The 21,929-nt window shown below is 46.2% G+C and overlaps 1 protein-coding gene across 1 annotated transcript in view; it reads right to left on the bottom strand.

Moving 5' to 3' along the window:
• Window positions 1–6,766: 6,766 nt before the first annotated feature.
• The window catches only part of TRMT61B (tRNA methyltransferase 61B), a 39,239-nt gene continuing 24,076 nt past the window's right edge, over window positions 6,767–21,929 (bottom strand). The window contains exons 5-9 of the mRNA XM_078875157.1: window positions 10,233–10,426; window positions 9,706–9,797; window positions 8,533–8,708; window positions 7,586–7,660; window positions 6,767–6,891 (exon numbers count right to left, since the gene is read on the bottom strand). Coding sequence (XP_078731283.1) covers window positions 6,854–6,891; window positions 7,586–7,660; window positions 8,533–8,708; window positions 9,706–9,797; window positions 10,233–10,426 — 575 coding nt within the window. The 3' untranslated portion in view covers window positions 6,767–6,853. The remainder of the gene's footprint in view (window positions 6,892–7,585; window positions 7,661–8,532; window positions 8,709–9,705; window positions 9,798–10,232; window positions 10,427–21,929) is intronic.

Here is a 21,929-nt window from a genome sequence, read left to right as displayed (position 1 = left end):
TACAAATGCTACGAGCCCCGCACTTTCAAGGGCACCGCGCGAAATGCTTTCAAGCTATCAATTCCGGTTCAGTGATTCTGCACTTGCTCTATTACTATAGTACTATACTGCCTTCAACTTTTATGAACGACTGGGTGTCTAAGGTTAGCGATTTGTAGTATTATCTGGCTGTATAGCAAATGAAAAAATACAATTACTTTACTATACAAGTAACAAATGCGTGTTTTAATATGTATGTCTGTTTTTTTTATTTATGGCCCCTTCATAGCATATGTGACAGGCCCCGCACTAGCTTCATCCGTCACTGCATACGCCGCATGTGGCCTTGGAATGGTGGCTTGTTATTGGCCAGGGATGGAAACACATTCCTGCGGAGGGAGCTGGTAGTAACGTTGGGTTGCTCGGTCAATGGCCAGGGTCAACGGCGGCGTGGTGTATTCCGCAAATATGCCTGACTGTGAGGGCGGGCACAAGCCGGCGTGAGTAGGTTAAACGTTGAGTTTTATAAGGGCACCACGGGGTGACCAGCCCCTCCCCACCCAGCCCCACCCCTCCCACCCCCCACCCTCCCCATCCAGCTCCTCCCCACCCTCCCCTCCCCACACAGCCCCTCCCTCCCCACCCAGCCCCTCCCTGCACGACGGACGGACGGACACAATAATCCCCTGTGGGCTGGTGGAACCAGTGGGTTCCTACCAGTATTATTGACTTAATATCTGTGAACCAGTGCCACTCGCATTGGGTGTGGGTTAATTGGAAAACGAGATTCCAACACATACGGCATCTCGTCAATTGAAAATGCAAGAAAAAATGTTTGTGACTTAAAATTTACACTTGCTTTAACGTAACAAAAAAACCCGTTTAAATGTAAAAAATATAACTTTTAAGACAAAATAAAGCAAACTTGGGCGAGGTGCTGGCCTCGATGTTAATGCTGATAGACATAAACATCAAGACTGTAAATTGTGTACCATACTGTAGTTGTAAACGCAATGTCGTTGCTCGTAACTAACTTCACCACCCCGAGTGATTACAGAGGCCCAATTTAAGTGAATTTTATTCCCTCGCATTATATTGCTCTTCCAACGATTGCCGCACGGAAAACGTCTCTTAGAGGAGTTGTTTTATCATCTGGCATTAATGCCCTGGTGGGTAAGCGTAACCATGGCTCTAACAGTACAATGGGGAAAGGACGTTTGCATAACACCCAAGTGTAAATATAATTAATGCACACGCGTAGCACAGTACATATGTTGTGCGGTAAGAAGGACACTGAAGCCAGTCGTGTAGGGGCTGACGCCAACTCTTTATTAAAGGGCTTGCGCCTAACTCGGGGGAAGGGGTTAAGTGTAATTAAATTTCGAATTAAAGCTTTCTTGGTTCTTTCGGTAAAGTCACGTAGAAGGGAGATAATAAAATAATAAAAATAAAACATAATAAAATAATACAATTCTCACGAGGTTTCGGTCACAACGCAAGCAGCCGTCCTCAGGTGAAGAACAGGTCTGTCGGAAAGACAGCGTCTGAATGAACACCACCAAGCTTGGCAGCGTATATTGTGTAATTAACTAATCTCACCAGGGGAAGGGTACTGGGAGTTCCCTGCACCCTACCAGGCTATCCAGGCTCTTCCCACAGCACTGACCGAGGGTTCATCCAACTCGGCCAGCCGGGTAAAGCAGCCCTTTAGCCCAGAGGTCGCAAACGGGTTTTGATTCCTTACCGGTACCCGGCCGCACCAGGGTCGCAAACGGGTACCCGTACCCGGCCGTACCCGTACCCTACCCGTACCCGGCCGGGTACGGGTAGGGTACGGGTATCGGGTACCTGATTGTGACCTCTGGGATGAGGCCATGTTGCAGGCGCGGGTGGGTTAATTCTAGGAACTTGAATTGTGAGAAGAGACAAGACGTTGGGAAATAAGTGACAAACAGTTACTCACCGGTGACTCACGGCCTACCCGTACCCGGCCGCACCAGGGTCGCAAACGGCTACCCGTACCCGGCCGGGTACGGGTAGCCGGGTATCGGGTTGGGTACGGGTATCGGGTACCCGGTTGCGACCTCTGCTTTAGCCTGGCTCTCAACACTCTATCCCGGAGCCCCCTACTCCTCTACCACTCACTCCTCTGGCTCACCGCGAAGACCCCGTCTATGTCACGGGTCTCCCCTCAAATACCCCGGGTGGCATGACGTCACTTTTCCTTGACGGCATTCCCCCCGAGGCGAGTGTGACCTGACGTCAGCACTCCACTCCTCAACACACATTTCACGACGTGAGTTTCCTCGGCCATATTTTTCCTCCTCAAAATAGTTTTGTGCGCGTTAAAGCACTCCTGGAATCGGCACCAATGTGTCAAACGCTTATTCCCCCCCCCCCCAGAATATCTTGCATACTTGTCAGACCATACGGTTTACCCCGTATTAGTGTATAGGGAAATTGAGTTTTCAGGTCCATACGGTGTACAGCCGTTTCAATGCGGGCAAAAAAAGTTTTTTTGTCCATTTGTGTTTCTCCCTTGTGACAGGACGTTGTAAGATGAACGTTGAGATTTATGAGGGGTGACCAATAAGAATCAGATTTGGTCTGTTAAGGGGTTTGGGGCCGTCCATAAATGACGTCACGCGATTTTTGACCCCCCGCCCCCTCGTCACACGGCGTCACGAAAAGTCAGACCCCCCCTCAAATATGACGTCACAAAGCTCTGCCCCCCCCCCCCAAAACCATATTTCCATTTTGAAAATAAAACATGCTTCAAATCACTTTAAACGATTGTCATTGTAGTGCGTATTTAATGTGGCGCTGCACTCTGATGTTGTAGGGGAAAACATTTATTAAAAAGTCGATTGAATTAAGTAGAACGTGTTGTCTATATTTATTTAAAGTTGCGCATTTTGATGTGACGTCACATTTCTCCCCCCCCCCCTCGTTACACATTGTCACAAATGTTTGACCCCCCCTAGGTGCGTGACGTCATTTATGGACGGCCCCTTTACAGGTATGTAATGGCGAGTGTACGAGTGGTGAGTGTACCAGTGGTGATTGTCTATTTGTTTGTGTTTCCCCCTTGTGTTTGTGAACGTTGATATTTATAAGGGCACGGAGATGACCAATAAGGTCTGAATGATACGGGGTTGACAGCAGAGGCGTAGCTAGGGGGGGCAGGGGGTACATATGTCCCCGGGCGCCAAGGTAAAGGGGCGCCAAAATGAGGCTTACAACGTTACATTATAACTTATTGCGGCGGGCGCGGCAGCCTGATACTGCACAAATCTACACCTCAACCTAAAAGTTTATATATCCCGCCACACACAGCCTACATGTCATGTAATTACATTTTGGTACGCGCGCCTATTAAGAACTTACATGGAAGAACGTCCCAAACAACAGACAGGCGCAGTCTTTCAGCCTTAGTCACTGGCCTGTTTTTTGGTGGCAGAAACTACGACGGCGGCTGCAGCAGCCGGAGCAGCCCACGCACGTCAACAGCCTGGGGGATCGATGTGGACAGAAGAATTAGGCGACGTCGGAAGATGCCAGGAGAACTGGCAAGAGATGCAGGCCTTTCAGCAGAAGAAGACACTGTGCACGTTATGAAGAGCATATTTTATCGACTTCAACAGGAGATGTCAACACGATTTTTACGACTAAAAGACCTGAACACAAAATTTGGATTTCAGCTGGACGTCAAAACTCTTTTATCCAACACAGATGTCGATGCAATTCGTAGAAATTGCAAAGATTTTGGAAATTTCTATGACACTGATATCAATGGCCACGAACTTTTCACAGAAATTGGAGATTGCAAAATGCTGCTCAGTAACCGGAATGAAGTTCTTTCAGAAACTCCTTTGGATCTTCTTAGTTTTATTGTGTTTTATGGAGACGACATATTTCCGAATTTGCGAATTTCACTGCAAATTTTATTAACAATAGCAGTTTCAATTGCAAGCTGTGAGCGGTCGTTCAGCAAATTGAAACTTATTTGTCGTATTTGCGTGCTTCAATGGGACAAGATCGTCTCAGCGATCTTGCTCTTCTTAGCGTTGAAAGAGAAACATTGGAAAAAACTGATTTTGATTACGTGATTGACCAGTTTGCGACAGTGAAATGAAGAAAAATTAATCTTTTGTAGACTATGTCAACCAGTCTACGACAGTGATTGAGTGAGCCATGTAATATAATTTCTATAAATTTGCTTCTTTAAATACAATGTTTCATTAAAATTTAAATTGTTATTCCTTATTCGATGTAATAGGAAAATGTGATTAAACGGGGGGTGGGGGGGGGGCGCCAATTTTATAGTTCGTCCCCGGGCGCAAAATATCCTAGCTACGCCTCTGGTTGACAGGTATGGTCTCGACTTTGAAGGAGGTCATTCTTTGAGCGCGACCTTTGCCAATTACTTGGGCCGAATGCTAACGGCGGCGACCCTAACTCACAATTGGTAAAAAAAAGAAAACAAAGATAGCAAAAACAACAAATTTATGAACAGGCAATTCAACATCTACAGCTACGCGTGTAGGCCAGCAACCTAATGATTAGAAAATTACCCGTGAGTGGATTATCCAGAGTTGTGTACAGAGTGAGGACCATCAGCCAACAAGGCTATTTTAGTTTAACACGTAGGCTTTCGCGACCAATATCATCCATAGCAGATGGTTTTTGTCGTTCCATATATAGAGGCGGAGATGTGGTGACCACATTTCTGCGCTCTTATCAACGGTAATTACCCTCTTCTTGGTTCTTTCGGTAAAGTCACGTAGAAGGGAAGTAATAAAATAATAAAAGTAATTACCCTATTGAAGTTGGTACGGCTATTTTAATACACAATAGACAGGAAGAACATGATCAAAGAGCTTGCATAATGCATAATGTACGTTGCCTCAGTATCCGCCCCCCCCCCCCACATTGTGCAAGAGCGCAGAAGCGTGGTTACCACATCTACGCCTCTATATCAGGAACGACAAAGTTAGACTTCACAGATCTGGCTGTCGCCTGATGAAGCTATTTGTAATTACGGTACTGGCGAAACGTCGTACTCAGATTGTAAATATTGTGGCTTGGCTCTCCAACACACCGGTGTGCTGTACTAGTGACGAATTTGCCACGTTCCGATTACGTGACAACCCTTATTAGTTGGCTGTGTCGGGTGGTGGTGGGTTTTAACGACACATATATATTCACGCGATCTGACCCAAAAACAACTCTATTATTGAAGGCGATTTAACAATTTTTTTTTACCAGGTAAAGCCCACTGAGCTATCGAGCTCTTTTTCAGAAGCGACTTGGCGATCACAAATCATAGCTCAACGAAGTGGCTTATCACGTAAATATTTATAGCAGCCAAATACTCTAAGCGCACGTTGATTCTAAATGTGGGGAGGGGGAGCGGATGATCAGGAGGAAAATCCACACAATCACGGGGAGAGAGACACCACAAACTTCAAATACACAGCAGGCATCAAGGTCGGGGTCGAACCCACAACCTCCTGTATACCAGGCGAGGTAGTTAACATCTCACCACCGAGGTGCACACGAGTCGTCCCGGTAAGGGAACTGTTGTTGCAAAACGCACACACAACACAGTCCACCGTCCTGCCTCAGCAATTCACTGAAGTTATTCGTGTCCCCCCCCCCTCACCCCACACTTTAGTTTCTCGCAGGCCTGTGCATTTTCACCTCCCAACCTCCTCAGCTTTTGAGACTGTGTAGAAGTTCTTACCGGGGTCTCCGACTCGGTGGTGCCTCAGCTGTGAGGCTTCCCCCCCCCTTGCTCTCCCAAAACCCTCGCAGAATTGTTTTTTAATAGTTTCGATAATTCATTTTAGACTATTTTGCTTTTATAAATCATCCACGTGATAAGCCACTTTGTTGAGCGATCATCTGCAGCCAGGTCGCTTTTGAAAAATAGGCTAATAGCTCAGTGGGCTTTACCTGGTAAGATAGAAAAAAATAGTACTGGTAGGAACCTCCTGGTTACACCAGTCCACAGGGGATTATTGTCCGTCGTGCAGGGCGGGGCTGGGTGGGGAGGGGCTGGGTGGGGAGGGTGGGGAGGGGCTGGGCGGGGCTGGGCGGGGCTGGGGAGGGTGGGGCTGGGTGGGGGGTGGGAGGGGTGGGACTGGGTGGGGAGGGGCTGGTCACCCCGTGGTGCCCTTATAAAACTCAACGTTTAACCTACTCACGCCGACTTGTGCCCGCCCTCACAGTCAGGCATATTTGCGGAATACACCACGCCGCCGTTGACCCTGGCCATTGACCGAGCAACCCAACGTTCCTACCAGCTCCCTCCGCAGGAATGTTTTTCTTCAGTGATTTGTTTACCTTTCCTATACTTTTCACTATCGTGCGTTTGTATTTTGTTCTACCGTTCTGACCCGCCCCTTCTGGACGTCTGTTTCTTGTTTAGATATGTAGGAGAGAATCGGTGTATTCGGAGAAAACCCATGCTATGGAGAGCTTAGAACTTAAAGGTTAAGACTTAAAGTTTGAGACACACACATGGGTTCACAATCCCACTTGCGGCACTATCTCCTGACCACCACAAAGTGCAAGTGAGTTTAGGATTTGCAAAAACAACAACTAAAACTGCAGGGCCCACCAACCCTTGCCTCCCAAGTGTAGGCATACGGGTGTGTGCGACTGAATGGAAGTCTGTGTGTTGCAAGCTCAAAATACTTGGGCAATGCCGTATCAGCTCAGAACGTCACACACAAAGCACACATTTCACAAACGTAATACAAAATATTTATTAATGTCGTTCAGGCAAAGTAATTTGCATCATAAATTCGGTAAGAATAATTCGCAACCCTGTCTCAATCCACCGCTGGTTGAAGGAATCCTCACACGGTTATTCAGGCAGTATCTTTCGCAGCTTGATGAGGAAAGCTGTGAAAAAACAAGATACAATCCATATGTTTTAATTTCAATTCGCCTTAACATACAGAAATGAAAATGACATGAACCTGCAAATAGAGATCACCACCCTATCTACTCCACACAAACCTCTCTTGAATAAGAGCAGACTCCTCTCAATGGGCTCTTGTCAAAAAAACTTTCCATGCCATTCCGTCATCGGAATGGAATCGGAAGAAAAGTTATCAAAAGAAAATAATTTTATTAGGTACGTCTTCAGGTCAGAAGACGTACCGAGGCACCCACAAGGTCATGTGGGAGGGCGTGTGGCACAGTTGGCGCCAGCTATCGTAGAGTGCGGTCGTGTCACTACAGTTGTTTGCGGTGAGTGCAATGTCTTTAAAAACAACGGCGCTACGCCTCTCTAAATGAAACTAACGCCGTACCGCTTGCACGTTCTGACATTCTGCGGCGAACGGGACACCGCACCCAGCAACTTGCAGACCGCCTCGGGATGGGAAAAATGGTTAAGAACTCACGTGAAATGAAGTATTGCCAATGCCAACGCACGCGAGCCTCCGCACCAGACGTGATCGCCTACCATTTATACACACCGCCCCCACAGCGGCACAGCGACACGGCGGCGTCCACCACCCACCCGCGAAAACACCGCCGAGCCAACAAACGCCGCACCACGCCACACGTACCCCCCCCCTCCATCCCCCACCTGTGTGGCCGTACTGCTCCGAGTTTGGCCGACAGACGAATGGCCGGGCGTTCTGCATCGATGGCTTCTCAAACCCTGTTTAAAAAATACGTGGGTGGGGAGGGGAGAAGGGTTACTTTCGCAACAAAACCCTCGCGACCTCCTGGGCAAAACACAAGTCCTCGCATCCCACCGTGGACACAGCCACCCTCAATTCCTCTTCTTAAATCCAGTGGTGAAGGCTCAGCGACAGATCGTGACACAGAGCCAGCTACTGTGGGTGGTGTGAAGGTTCACCGACAAGCCAAGGGATGACAGTTTCCGTGGGTAGCGTTGTGAAGGCTGGCTGAGGAGATCATTAGCAAAGCCCGGGTGCCATGAGCAGTGTGTAGAGGAGTAATATGGGGACGTGACGTCGTGTGTGCCGTCCAGTGCGATGACGTCACGCAACGTGATGTCATGTCTCCTAGAGTATTTAAGGGAGACCCCGTGACCAAAGCAGGGTCACTGTGGGAACGGGTAAAGAACGAAGGGTGAAGCGGGAACCAGGGGTAGAGAGGGATCAACTAGTGAGTCTGGGGAGAAGCCGGTGGTAGCCGATAGAGGTGCTCTCTCTCCGGTCGGTGGAGTCGGCAGAGTCCACGACACGAGAGAGAGACCGGAGCTAGCCGGCAGGGACCAGGACTCAGTGTAGGACCCCTAGCCCCTGGGAGTTGTGCACCCTTGTGTGTATTTGTGAAGTCTTTAATAAACCCTTGGCGAAATCCCATAACTTACCTCCGTCTCCGAGTGCGTCCGTGGGAACGCCTCTACAGTTTCCATGGGTAGCGTGGTGAAGGCTGGCTGAGGAGATCATTAGCAAAGCCCGGGTGCCATGAGCAGTGTGGTCAAGGCTCAGTAACAGATCGTGGCACAGACCCAGCTACCGTGGGCTGGGCGGTGTTGAGGCCTCGCCGCACCACACTCACCTCCGTCCCCCTCGTCCGGTTCGCCGACCCGCGTGGGTCTCGTGTAGGGGCTGCCATCTCTGTGCAGCGCGGGAATGATGACCCAGCTTCGGTGGGACACCTCCAGCACGAGCTCGAAGCTCACCGGCAGCCGCTCCGACCGAACGGTGGCCGCCACATCCACGGCCTGCGTGATGCTGCACAAGCGCACGTGCACGCGTGGGGGGAGTGGTCCTGAGCGCGCCCGCATCGGCGCTGCGCAGACAGCCATCTGCCACTTAAGTGGCGCGCGTTGTGGCCGACGCAAATGTAGCGCACAAGAGTGTGGGGCTCTGTGTGTGTACGTGTGTATGTTGAACTTCTTTTGTGCCGTACGTCGCCATCCTCGCGAATCGGAGGTGCGGGGGAAGGACCAGAAACTAAACGCACAAAGATCAGTTCTAAAGAAATGAGATTTCAATCTTTAATACATTAAGATTTAAATCTAAGAAATGAGGTTTCAAGTTGATACGGCTCGCGACCACGTAAAACCCATCACTTCGAAATGTCCCACAAGAAATATCCGTCACTGTGAGCATCTTAGCCGCAATAATCAGGTACTTGAGGGGAATATTATTGACCTGGCTATAGCACGGTGTTTCTAATTTTAGTCCGCTCCTGTCACAGCTGAAAGCCCTAGCAGTGACAGAACAATTTCTGACTTGAAACCCAACCTAATTTACTCCTGGTATAAGCACAACCGTTTATTATAAACCTTGTTGACATGTGCGCCCACCTCCGTTGCGTTTACGGCCAGCTACCACAATGCACTGCGCGTTGTAATGAGGGCCCCCCTCTCTCACCATGTCAGTCGTGGGAGGGGTGTTAAACCATACATGGTGCTGGTCAGTGCGGGCGTTGGCAAAGGGAGTGGGATGCCCAGGACCAGTTTATGTTGTAAGGTAGCATTTAACTGGCACGGAATTTGTTCCAAAGTGTGGCGTCAAATGCTATGACGATGCTTCTCAAAGTCACAATTACGCAAGTCACTTTACGCGAATGCAACAAAATTTCCTTCGATTTTAATGACGCTTCAAATTCACGCAAGACAGCATGTAACACGAAGCAGACTTTTCAAGCGTCCTCTCTGAAGAATGCCACGTCAGCCATGTGCGGAGCGGTGTGGAAATGCTTTCTGTGGAGTGCATCTCTCACTTGGCCACGTAGATCATGATCACTCCCCCAGGCTTGAGCGCAGGCAGCACACATGACACAGCCAAGTGAACGTTGAGCATATCCAGAACCACCTGCAGCATCACCACACCCACATCACCTGTTTACCATCACCGCAATCACTACATCACCACCATCATCACGATCAAATCCAAACAAACCTGTTAACATCACCGTAATTACTACTTCGCCTTCAGCACATTATCAACAAAGACAAAGATCCCGCCCGAATAGCCTTGACAAGTCTGTCGGGGCAAGTGCTGTTAGCGAGCACCTATGAAGGCCGGCACGACACACAAGGGGGTGGGTGGCCAGCACCACGCCGGGACGCCTTTGTCTCCCCAGTGGTGATGTTTACACATCACACCAGGGGAGGCGAAGGACAAGTTCAGATAATCGCATCACAGGTGTTGGCCATGAGCGGGAATCGAACTTGGGACGCCGGGTTCGTAGCGCAGCACGCTAACCGTAGCACTATCATCGACACCAACATCACCACACGTGCGTACCGCGTCGTACGTGTACTGCTGGGTGAGGTGCGTGTCACGCAGCACGTCCGCCTTCAGGAAGGAGATGTTTCGTGGCCACGAGTCGAGGCCACGCGCCTGAGCCCACGCAGAGCGCCACGACGCCACATTCTTCTGAGCCACGTGCAGGTGGTCCCCGCGCACGTCACATGACACCACGTGGCCCGGCTCCCACACTGTGGTGGGGAAGAGGGGGTGAGCGAGAGTGGTGTGGAGATAAGAGGCCGACAGTGGTGGGCGATGGGGGGTGGGGTGACAGCGACGGGCTGCGAGGTTCGCGTGTGCGGCTCGTAGTGCGTTTTTATTATTACACACTTTTATTTAACTCACTCCGTCTGTTGTCGTATCCTCAAAAAAATCTTGTAACTCAATTTTAACCCACTTCCCAATGTGATATCGACTGCAAACTTGGTATACTTGTGTCATACTGATGACAAGTCTATATTCTATCATAAAAAATTACAAATATATTTTAAAACATTTTACACGCTTTTATTTAACTCGCTCTGTCTGTTGTCGTATCCTCAAATCTTGTATCTCAATTTCAACCGTCTTCCCAATGTCGTATCGACTGCAAATTGGTATAGCTATGTCATACTGATGACAAGACTATGTTTTATCATTTAAAAAATGTAATATATATTTCGATTTAAAGCTTTCGTGACTGCAGGGATTCATCTTCTTGGTTCTTTCGGTAAAGTCACGTAGAAGGGAAGTAATAAAATAATAAAAATAAAACATAATAAAACAATTCTCACGACGTTTCGGCCACAACGCAAGCAGCCATCCTCAGGCGAAGAATGAAACACCCCAAGCTTGGAGCGTATATTTAAGCTGGGTTAGAGGGGGGGGAGGTGGGAAGAAGAGCGCCTAAACAAAATAATTTGCATATCAAGAGGAATTCAGCATATGGAAAATGCGTAGGAGGTGGGCGGGGGGGGGTTCCAAATCAATACTATGCCCGTGCATTATGCAGGATTAGCAGCATCAAAGGGGGGGGGGGAAGGGGGGGAGCATTAACAAAGGAAAGGAATGTTAATAGTATGTAGCTGTAGTTACTAAACAACCACGTAAAAAACTACAGTATAAACTGCATGACAAACTAAAGTATAAACTACATAGCATCATCAGTAAACTTACTATACTCTACAATAAGCTGAGTTACTAACAGTAAGTAATACATGAAAAATTCTACGTTGTAAAAAATTATATAATATGCTTCCATCTAAACTTTATTCTCTTACATCACACGCGTCTATACCGTACTATATACTTCCATAGGCAAAACCAACATTAAATTACATACTGTATTGCTATAAACCACCCTATACCTTATACATTTTTAATATAACACTATGTATTATTCTACCCACCCTAATGTGTATCAAAATGGTTTATTACGTCCTTCCAGTGATTGCTAAGCCAGAATCCATCTTCTCGGTTAAAATTGTCTCTGTGTTTGTAAATGTGGATCGCCTCATGTACGAATCTCTCATGATAGCCAGATGGCTTGCAGAGAACCTCTGTCTTGGAGAAGTCAATGTCATGTGAGCCCACTGAGTTGTAACAGTGATCTGCCACGGCTGAGGTGTTTGTCCTACAGTGTTTCAGGTCAGCTTTATGTTCACGGATGCGGTCCGAGACATGTCGTTTGGTTTCCCCAATGTAACTGCTACCACAGAGGCAACTTAGTTTGTAGACACCAGGGTACTGTATGTCTGGAACCACATCTTTTACAGACGGTACCAGATCACGGATTTTATGTACTGTGTTGAATCGGACCTGGATCTTGTGTTTAATCAGGATTTTGGAGATCTTTTTTGTGACCCCAGCAATGTAGGGTAAGGTGATGGTCTTGAAAGGCTCCTCAACAGGATCCTTCTTGGTGGTTGGAGTGATGGCTTTGCGGATTGTGTAGTCGGAGTAACCATTAGCCTTAAGAGCTTGGCGTACGTGTTTGAGTTCACTGGAAATGTGTTCATGGTCGGAGATGCATTGGGCTCTATGATATAGAGTCTTGATGAGGGAATTCTTCTGGGATGGATGGTGGTGGGAATCCGGTTTTAGATAAGCATCCGTGTGGGTGGCTTTCCTGTAGACAGAGTGGCTCATTGAACCATCAGGTCTCCTTTTGATTAGGACATCCAAAAAGGGTAGCTTGCCATCATTTTCGACTTCCATGGTGAATCTGATGGCTGGGTGTATGGAATTTATATGGTCGAGAAATTGGTCTAGAGCAGGCCGGCCATGTGGCCAGATGACAAAAGTGTCGTCTACGTACCTCTTCCATAAGGTCGGGCGTAGAGTGGCAGTCTGGATGGCGTCCGTCTCAAATTTCTCCATGAAGATGTTGGCTACAACCGGAGATAAGGGGGAGCCCATTGGGGTGCCCTCAATTTGCTTGTAGAAGGTTCCATTCCAGGTGAAGTATGTATTGGTTAAGCAGTGTCTCACCAGGGGGGGTACCCCAGCATTCAGTCCTTGATGAACCAAGTCTTCAATGATTGCGATGGTGTCAGGCACAGGCACCTTGGTGAACAAGGAAACCACATCAAAACTGACAAGCAGGTCGTCTGGGGACAGGGCAATCCCCTTGATTGTTGATACCAGGTCAGTAGAGTTTAGTACTGCAGAGGTGGTTTTTCCAGTGAAAGGCCGTAGGATTTCGGACAAAAAACGAGCCAGTTTGTAAGTCGGGGAGTTGATAGTAGAGACAATGGGACGAAGAGGTGTATCTTCTTTATGTATCTTTGGCAAGCCGTACAATCTTGGTGGCCTGGCTGCAGAAGGTTTCAACGAGAACTGTTTGGTCTGATCAATTAATGCGGTTGAAGCAGAAATGATGTTGTTGGTTTTGGAGACGAGGCTGTTGGTGGGGTCTCTTTTTATTTTTGTATAGCTGCCATCGGTGAGTAGTTCTTGAATTTTGTTGTTGTATTCTATTTTGTCCATGATGACAGTGGCATTGCCTTTGTCGGCTGAGAGGATGACAATGTCATCCCTCTTTTTTAATTGAGCTAATTCAAAACGCTCATCTTTGCTGATGTTGCTAGCTGGCATCTTAGCGTTTTTGAGGGTTACAGAGATTTCCGATCTTGCTACGTCTGCAGCGATGTGACTCAAGCCCTTGAGAGCTACATCTACTCGAGCAATTATATCATTAACTGGTATGTGTCTAGGTGTGACTGCAAAGTTTAGTCCTTTAGCTAAAACGGATTTCAAACCTTCAGAAATAGGACTGTTACTGCGATTAATTACGACTTTGTTAACATCTAGCTTTTCAATGTGTGGGTCCGGTTTCTTGTTTGAGAGGCGGTTGAATTTGGAAATCAAGTTGTCCTTACATTTAGTCGACATAGCGGCAGCTGAAGAGGCAGTCATTTTTTCCACATGTTCCCAATCCGATGTGGACATTGTTGCACTCAAGGATAAGTGTGATTTGTAGAGTGTCTTGTCTAACTGATCTAGTTCGGTGCGCGTAAGTCTGATTTTCTCTGAGATAAGAGCTAAGCTAGTTCTAGACAGAATTCGTTTCGCATTAGAAGAAGTTACAGCAGCAGATGTTAGTGTAAATGCGTTCGGTATTACCTTAGAGTCGCGGCATCTCTTCAGAAAGGTGAGAGACTCGATTAGCTGAGCCTTCTTGTCCCGGAGCTTTTTGAAGGATCTCAAAGTTATGTGGAAACCCTCCCCGTAGAGGCGGTTAAATTTCGATTTAAAGCTTTCGTGACTGCAGGGATTCATCTTCTTGGTTCTTTCGGTAAAGTCACGTAGAAGGGAAGTAATAAAATAATAAAAATAAAACATAATAAAACAATTCTCACGACGTTTCGGCCACAACGCAAGCAGCCATCCTCAGGCGAAGAATGAAACACCCCAAGCTTGGAGCGTATATTTAAGCTGGGTTAGAGGGGGGGGAGGTGGGAAGAAGAGCGCCTAAACAAAATAATTTGCATATCAAGAGGAATTCAGCATATGGAAAATGCGTAGGAGGTGGGCGGGGGGGGGTTCCAAATCAATACTATGCCCGTGCATTATGCAGGATTAGCAGCATCAAAGGGGGGGGGGGGAAAGGGGGGGAGCATTAACAAAGGAAAGGAATGTTAATAGTATGTAGCTGTAGTTACTAAACAACCACGTAAAAAACTACAGTATAAACTGCATGACAAACTAAAGTATAAACTACATAGCATCATCAGTAAACTTACTATACTCTACAATAAGCTGAGTTACTAACAGTAAGTAATACATGAAAAATTCTACGTTGTAAAAAATTATATAATATGCTTCCATCTAAACTTTATTCTCTTACATCACACGCGTCTATACCGTACTATATACTTCCATAGGCAAAACCAACATTAAATTACATACTGTATTGCTATAAACCACCCTATACCTTATACATTTTTAATATAACACTATGTATTATTCTACCCACCCTAATGTGTATCAAAATGGTTTATTACGTCCTTCCAGTGATTGCTAAGCCAGAATCCATCTTCTCGGTTAAAATTGTCTCTGTGTTTGTAAATGTGGATCGCCTCATGTACGAATCTCTCATGATAGCCAGATGGCTTGCAGAGAACCTCTGTCTTGGAGAAGTCAATGTCATGTGAGCCCACTGAGTTGTAACAGTGATCTGCCACGGCTGAGGTGTTTGTCCTACAGTGTTTCAGGTCAGCTTTATGTTCACGGATGCGGTCCGAGACATGTCGTTTGGTTTCCCCAATGTAACTGCTACCACAGAGGCAACTTAGTTTGTAGACACCAGGGTACTGTATGTCTGGAACCACATCTTTTACAGACGGTACCAGATCACGGATTTTATGTACTGTGTTGAATCGGACCTGGATCTTGTGTTTAATCAGGATTTTGGAGATCTTTTTTGTGACCCCAGCAATGTAGGGTAAGGTGATGGTCTTGAAAGGCTCCTCAACAGGATCCTTCTTGGTGGTTGGAGTGATGGCTTTGCGGATTGTGTAGTCGGAGTAACCATTAGCCTTAAGAGCTTGGCGTACGTGTTTGAGTTCACTGGAAATGTGTTCATGGTCGGAGATGCATTGGGCTCTATGATATAGAGTCTTGATGAGGGAATTCTTCTGGGATGGATGGTGGTGGGAATCCGGTTTTAGATAAGCATCCGTGTGGGTGGCTTTCCTGTAGACAGAGTGGCTCATTGAACCATCAGGTCTCCTTTTGATTAGGACATCCAAAAAGGGTAGCTTGCCATCTGGTTCATCAAGGACTGAATGCTGGGGTACCCCCCCTGGTGAGACACTGCTTAACCAATACATACTTCACCTGGAATGGAACCTTCTACAAGCAAATTGAGGGCACCCCAATGGGCTCCCCCTTATCTCCGGTTGTAGCCAACATCTTCATGGAGAAATTTGAGACGGACGCCATCCAGACTGCCACTCTACGCCCGACCTTATGGAAGAGGTACGTAGACGACACTTTTGTCATCTGGCCACATGGCCGGCCTGCTCTAGACCAATTTCTCGACCATATAAATTCCATACACCCAGCCATCAGATTCACCATGGAAGTCGAAAATGATGGCAAGCTACCCTTTTTGGATGTCCTAATCAAAAGGAGACCTGATGGTTCAATGAGCCACTCTGTCTACAGGAAAGCCACCCACACGGATGCTTATCTAAAACCGGATTCCCACCACCATCCATCCCAGAAGAATTCCCTCATCAAGACTCTATATCATAGAGCCCAATGCATCTCCGACCATGAACACATTTCCAGTGAACTCAAACACGTACGCCAAGCTCTTAAGGCTAATGGTTACTCCGACTACACAATCCGCAAAGCCATCACTCCAACCACCAAGAAGGATCCTGTTGAGGAGCCTTTCAAGACCATCACCTTACCCTACATTGCTGGGGTCACAAAAAAGATCTCCAAAATCCTGATTAAACACAAGATCCAGGTCCGATTCAACACAGTACATAAAATCCGTGATCTGGTACCGTCTGTAAAAGATGTGGTTCCAGACATACAGTACCCTGGTGTCTACAAACTAAGTTGCCTCTGTGGTAGCAGTTACATTGGGGAAACCAAACGACATGTCTCGGACCGCATCCGTGAACATAAAGCTGACCTGAAACACTGTAGGACAAACACCTCAGCCGTGGCAGATCACTGTTACAACTCAGTGGGCTCACATGACATTGACTTCTCCAAGACAGAGGTTCTCTGCAAGCCATCTGGCTATCATGAGAGATTCGTACATGAGGCGATCCACATTTACAAACACAGAGACAATTTTAACCGAGAAGATGGATTCTGGCTTAGCAATCACTGGAAGGACGTAATAAACCATTTTGATACACATTAGGGTGGGTAGAATAATACATAGTGTTATATTAAAAATGTATAAGGTATAGGGTGGTTTATAGCAATACAGTATGTAATTTAATGTTGGTTTTGCCTATGGAAGTATATAGTACGGTATAGACGCGTGTGATGTAAGAGAATAAAGTTTAGATGGAAGCATATTATATAATTTTTTACAACGTAGAATTTTTCATGTATTACTTACTGTTAGTAACTCAGCTTATTGTAGAGTATAGTAAGTTTACTGATGATGCTATGTAGTTTATACTTTAGTTTGTCATGCAGTTTATACTGTAGTTTTTTACGTGGTTGTTTAGTAACTACAGCTACATACTATTAACATTCCTTTCCTTTGTTAATGCTCCCCCCCTTCCCCCCCCCCCCTTTGATGCTGCTAATCCTGCATAATGCACGGGCATAGTATTGATTTGGAACCCCCCCCCGCCCACCTCCTACGCATTTTCCATATGCTGAATTCCTCTTGATATGCAAATTATTTTGTTTAGGCGCTCTTCTTCCCACCTCCCCCCCCTCTAACCCAGCTTAAATATACGCTCCAAGCTTGGGGTGTTTCATTCTTCGCCTGAGGATGGCTGCTTGCGTTGTGGCCGAAACGTCGTGAGAATTGTTTTATTATGTTTTATTTTTATTATTTTATTACTTCCCTTCTACGTGACTTTACCGAAAGAACCAAGAAGATGAATCCCTGCAGTCACGAAAGCTTTAAATCGAAATTTAACCGCCTCTACGGGGAGGGTTTCCACATAACTTTGAGATCCTTCAACAAGCTCCGGGACAAGAAGGCTCAGCTAATCGAGTCTCTCACCTTTCTGAAGAGATGCCGCGACTCTAAGGTAATACCGAACGCATTTACACTAACATCTGCTGCTGTAACTTCTTCTAATGCGAAACGAATTCTGTCTAGAACTAGCTTAGCTCTTATCTCAGAGAAAATCAGACTTACGCGCACCGAACTAGATCAGTTAGACAAGACACTCTACAAATCACACTTATCCTTGAGTGCAACAATGTCCACATCGGATTGGGAACATGTGGAAAAAATGACTGCCTCTTCAGCTGCCGCTATGTCGACTAAATGTAAGGACAACTTGATTTCCAAATTCAACCGCCTCTCAAACAAGAAACCGGACCCACACATTGAAAAGCTAGATGTTAACAAAGTCGTAATTAATCGCAGTAACAGTCCTATTTCTGAAGGTTTGAAATCCGTTTTAGCTAAAGGACTAAACTTTGCAGTCACACCTAGACACATACCAGTTAATGATATAATTGCTCGAGTAGATGTAGCTCTCAAGGGCTTGAGTCACATCGCTGCAGACGTAGCAAGATCGGAAATCTCTGTAACCCTCAAAAACGCTAAGATGCCAGCTAGCAACATCAGCAAAGATGAGCGTTTTGAATTAGCTCAATTAAAAAAGAGGGATGACATTGTCATCCTCTCAGCCGACAAAGGCAATGCCACTGTCATCATGGACAAAATAGAATACAACAACAAAATTCAAGAACTACTCACCGATGGCAGCTATACAAAAATAAAAAGAGACCCCACCAACAGCCTCGTCTCCAAAACCAACAACATCATTTCTGCTTCAACCGCATTAATTGATCAGACCAAACAGTTCTCGTTGAAACCTTCTGCAGCCAGGCCACCAAGATTGTACGGCTTGCCAAAGATACATAAAGAAGATACACCTCTTCGTCCCATTGTCTCTACTATCAACTCCCCGACTTACAAACTGGCTCGTTTTTTGTCCGAAATCCTACGGCCTTTCACTGGAAAAACCACCTCTGCAGTACTAAACTCTACTGACCTGGTATCAACAATCAAGGGGATTGCCCTGTCCCCAGACGACCTGCTTGTCAGTTTTGATGTGGTTTCCTTGTTCACCAAGGTGCCTGTGCCTGACACCATCGCAATCATTGAAGACTTGGTTCATCAAGGACTGAATGCTGGGGTACCCCCCCTGGTGAGACACTGCTTAACCAATACATACTTCACCTGGAATGGAACCTTCTACAAGCAAATTGAGGGCACCCCAATGGGCTCCCCCTTATCTCCGGTTGTAGCCAACATCTTCATGGAGAAATTTGAGACGGACGCCATCCAGACTGCCACTCTACGCCCGACCTTATGGAAGAGGTACGTAGACGACACTTTTGTCATCTGGCCACATGGCCGGCCTGCTCTAGACCAATTTCTCGACCATATAAATTCCATACACCCAGCCATCAGATTCACCATGGAAGTCGAAAATGATGGCAAGCTACCCTTTTTGGATGTCCTAATCAAAAGGAGACCTGATGGTTCAATGAGCCACTCTGTCTACAGGAAAGCCACCCACACGGATGCTTATCTAAAACCGGATTCCCACCACCATCCATCCCAGAAGAATTCCCTCATCAAGACTCTATATCATAGAGCCCAATGCATCTCCGACCATGAACACATTTCCAGTGAACTCAAACACGTACGCCAAGCTCTTAAGGCTAATGGTTACTCCGACTACACAATCCGCAAAGCCATCACTCCAACCACCAAGAAGGATCCTGTTGAGGAGCCTTTCAAGACCATCACCTTACCCTACATTGCTGGGGTCACAAAAAAGATCTCCAAAATCCTGATTAAACACAAGATCCAGGTCCGATTCAACACAGTACATAAAATCCGTGATCTGGTACCGTCTGTAAAAGATGTGGTTCCAGACATACAGTACCCTGGTGTCTACAAACTAAGTTGCCTCTGTGGTAGCAGTTACATTGGGGAAACCAAACGACATGTCTCGGACCGCATCCGTGAACATAAAGCTGACCTGAAACACTGTAGGACAAACACCTCAGCCGTGGCAGATCACTGTTACAACTCAGTGGGCTCACATGACATTGACTTCTCCAAGACAGAGGTTCTCTGCAAGCCATCTGGCTATCATGAGAGATTCGTACATGAGGCGATCCACATTTACAAACACAGAGACAATTTTAACCGAGAAGATGGATTCTGGCTTAGCAATCACTGGAAGGACGTAATAAACCATTTTGATACACATTAGGGTGGGTAGAATAATACATAGTGTTATATTAAAAATGTATAAGGTATAGGGTGGTTTATAGCAATACAGTATGTAATTTAATGTTGGTTTTGCCTATGGAAGTATATAGTACGGTATAGACGCGTGTGATGTAAGAGAATAAAGTTTAGATGGAAGCATATTATATAATTTTTTACAACGTAGAATTTTTCATGTATTACTTACTGTTAGTAACTCAGCTTATTGTAGAGTATAGTAAGTTTACTGATGATGCTATGTAGTTTATACTTTAGTTTGTCATGCAGTTTATACTGTAGTTTTTTACGTGGTTGTTTAGTAACTACAGCTACATACTATTAACATTCCTTTCCTTTGTTAATGCTCCCCCCCTTCCCCCCCCCCCCTTTGATGCTGCTAATCCTGCATAATGCACGGGCATAGTATTGATTTGGAACCCCCCCCCGCCCACCTCCTACGCATTTTCCATATGCTGAATTCCTCTTGATATGCAAATTATTTTGTTTAGGCGCTCTTCTTCCCACCTCCCCCCCCTCTAACCCAGCTTAAATATACGCTCCAAGCTTGGGGTGTTTCATTCTTCGCCTGAGGATGGCTGCTTGCGTTGTGGCCGAAACGTCGTGAGAATTGTTTTATTATGTTTTATTTTTATTATTTTATTACTTCCCTTCTACGTGACTTTACCGAAAGAACCAAGAAGATGAATCCCTGCAGTCACGAAAGCTTTAAATCGAAATTTAACCGCCTCTACGGGGAGGGTTTCCACATAACTTTGAGATCCTTCAACAAGCTCCGGGACAAGAAGGCTCAGCTAATCGAGTCTCTCACCTTTCTGAAGAGATGCCGCGACTCTAAGGTAATACCGAACGCATTTACACTAACATCTGCTGCTGTAACTTCTTCTAATGCGAAACGAATTCTGTCTAGAACTAGCTTAGCTCTTATCTCAGAGAAAATCAGACTTACGCGCACCGAACTAGATCAGTTAGACAAGACACTCTACAAATCACACTTATCCTTGAGTGCAACAATGTCCACATCGGATTGGGAACATGTGGAAAAAATGACTGCCTCTTCAGCTGCCGCTATGTCGACTAAATGTAAGGACAACTTGATTTCCAAATTCAACCGCCTCTCAAACAAGAAACCGGACCCACACATTGAAAAGCTAGATGTTAACAAAGTCGTAATTAATCGCAGTAACAGTCCTATTTCTGAAGGTTTGAAATCCGTTTTAGCTAAAGGACTAAACTTTGCAGTCACACCTAGACACATACCAGTTAATGATATAATTGCTCGAGTAGATGTAGCTCTCAAGGGCTTGAGTCACATCGCTGCAGACGTAGCAAGATCGGAAATCTCTGTAACCCTCAAAAACGCTAAGATGCCAGCTAGCAACATCAGCAAAGATGAGCGTTTTGAATTAGCTCAATTAAAAAAGAGGGATGACATTGTCATCCTCTCAGCCGACAAAGGCAATGCCACTGTCATCATGGACAAAATAGAATACAACAACAAAATTCAAGAACTACTCACCGATGGCAGCTATACAAAAATAAAAAGAGACCCCACCAACAGCCTCGTCTCCAAAACCAACAACATCATTTCTGCTTCAACCGCATTAATTGATCAGACCAAACAGTTCTCGTTGAAACCTTCTGCAGCCAGGCCACCAAGATTGTACGGCTTGCCAAAGATACATAAAGAAGATACACCTCTTCGTCCCATTGTCTCTACTATCAACTCCCCGACTTACAAACTGGCTCGTTTTTTGTCCGAAATCCTACGGCCTTTCACTGGAAAAACCACCTCTGCAGTACTAAACTCTACTGACCTGGTATCAACAATCAAGGGGATTGCCCTGTCCCCAGACGACCTGCTTGTCAGTTTTGATGTGGTTTCCTTGTTCACCAAGGTGCCTGTGCCTGACACCATCGCAATCATTGAAGACTTGGTTCATCAAGGACTGAATGCTGGGGTACCCCCCCTGGTGAGACACTGCTTAACCAATACATACTTCACCTGGAATGGAACCTTCTACAAGCAAATTGAGGGCACCCCAATGGGCTCCCCCTTATCTCCGGTTGTAGCCAACATCTTCATGGAGAAATTTGAGACGGACGCCATCCAGACTGCCACTCTACGCCCGACCTTATGGAAGAGGTACGTAGACGACACTTTTGTCATCTGGCCACATGGCCGGCCTGCTCTAGACCAATTTCTCGACCATATAAATTCCATACACCCAGCCATCAGATTCACC

Source organism: Lampetra fluviatilis, chromosome 40 (assembly GCF_964198595.1).
Source record: "Lampetra fluviatilis chromosome 40, kcLamFluv1.1, whole genome shotgun sequence".
Classification (NCBI taxonomy): domain Eukaryota; kingdom Metazoa; phylum Chordata; class Hyperoartia; order Petromyzontiformes; family Petromyzontidae; genus Lampetra; species Lampetra fluviatilis.
Note: the sequence above shows the minus strand (reverse complement) of the source record. Positions and strands in the feature narration are given on the sequence as shown.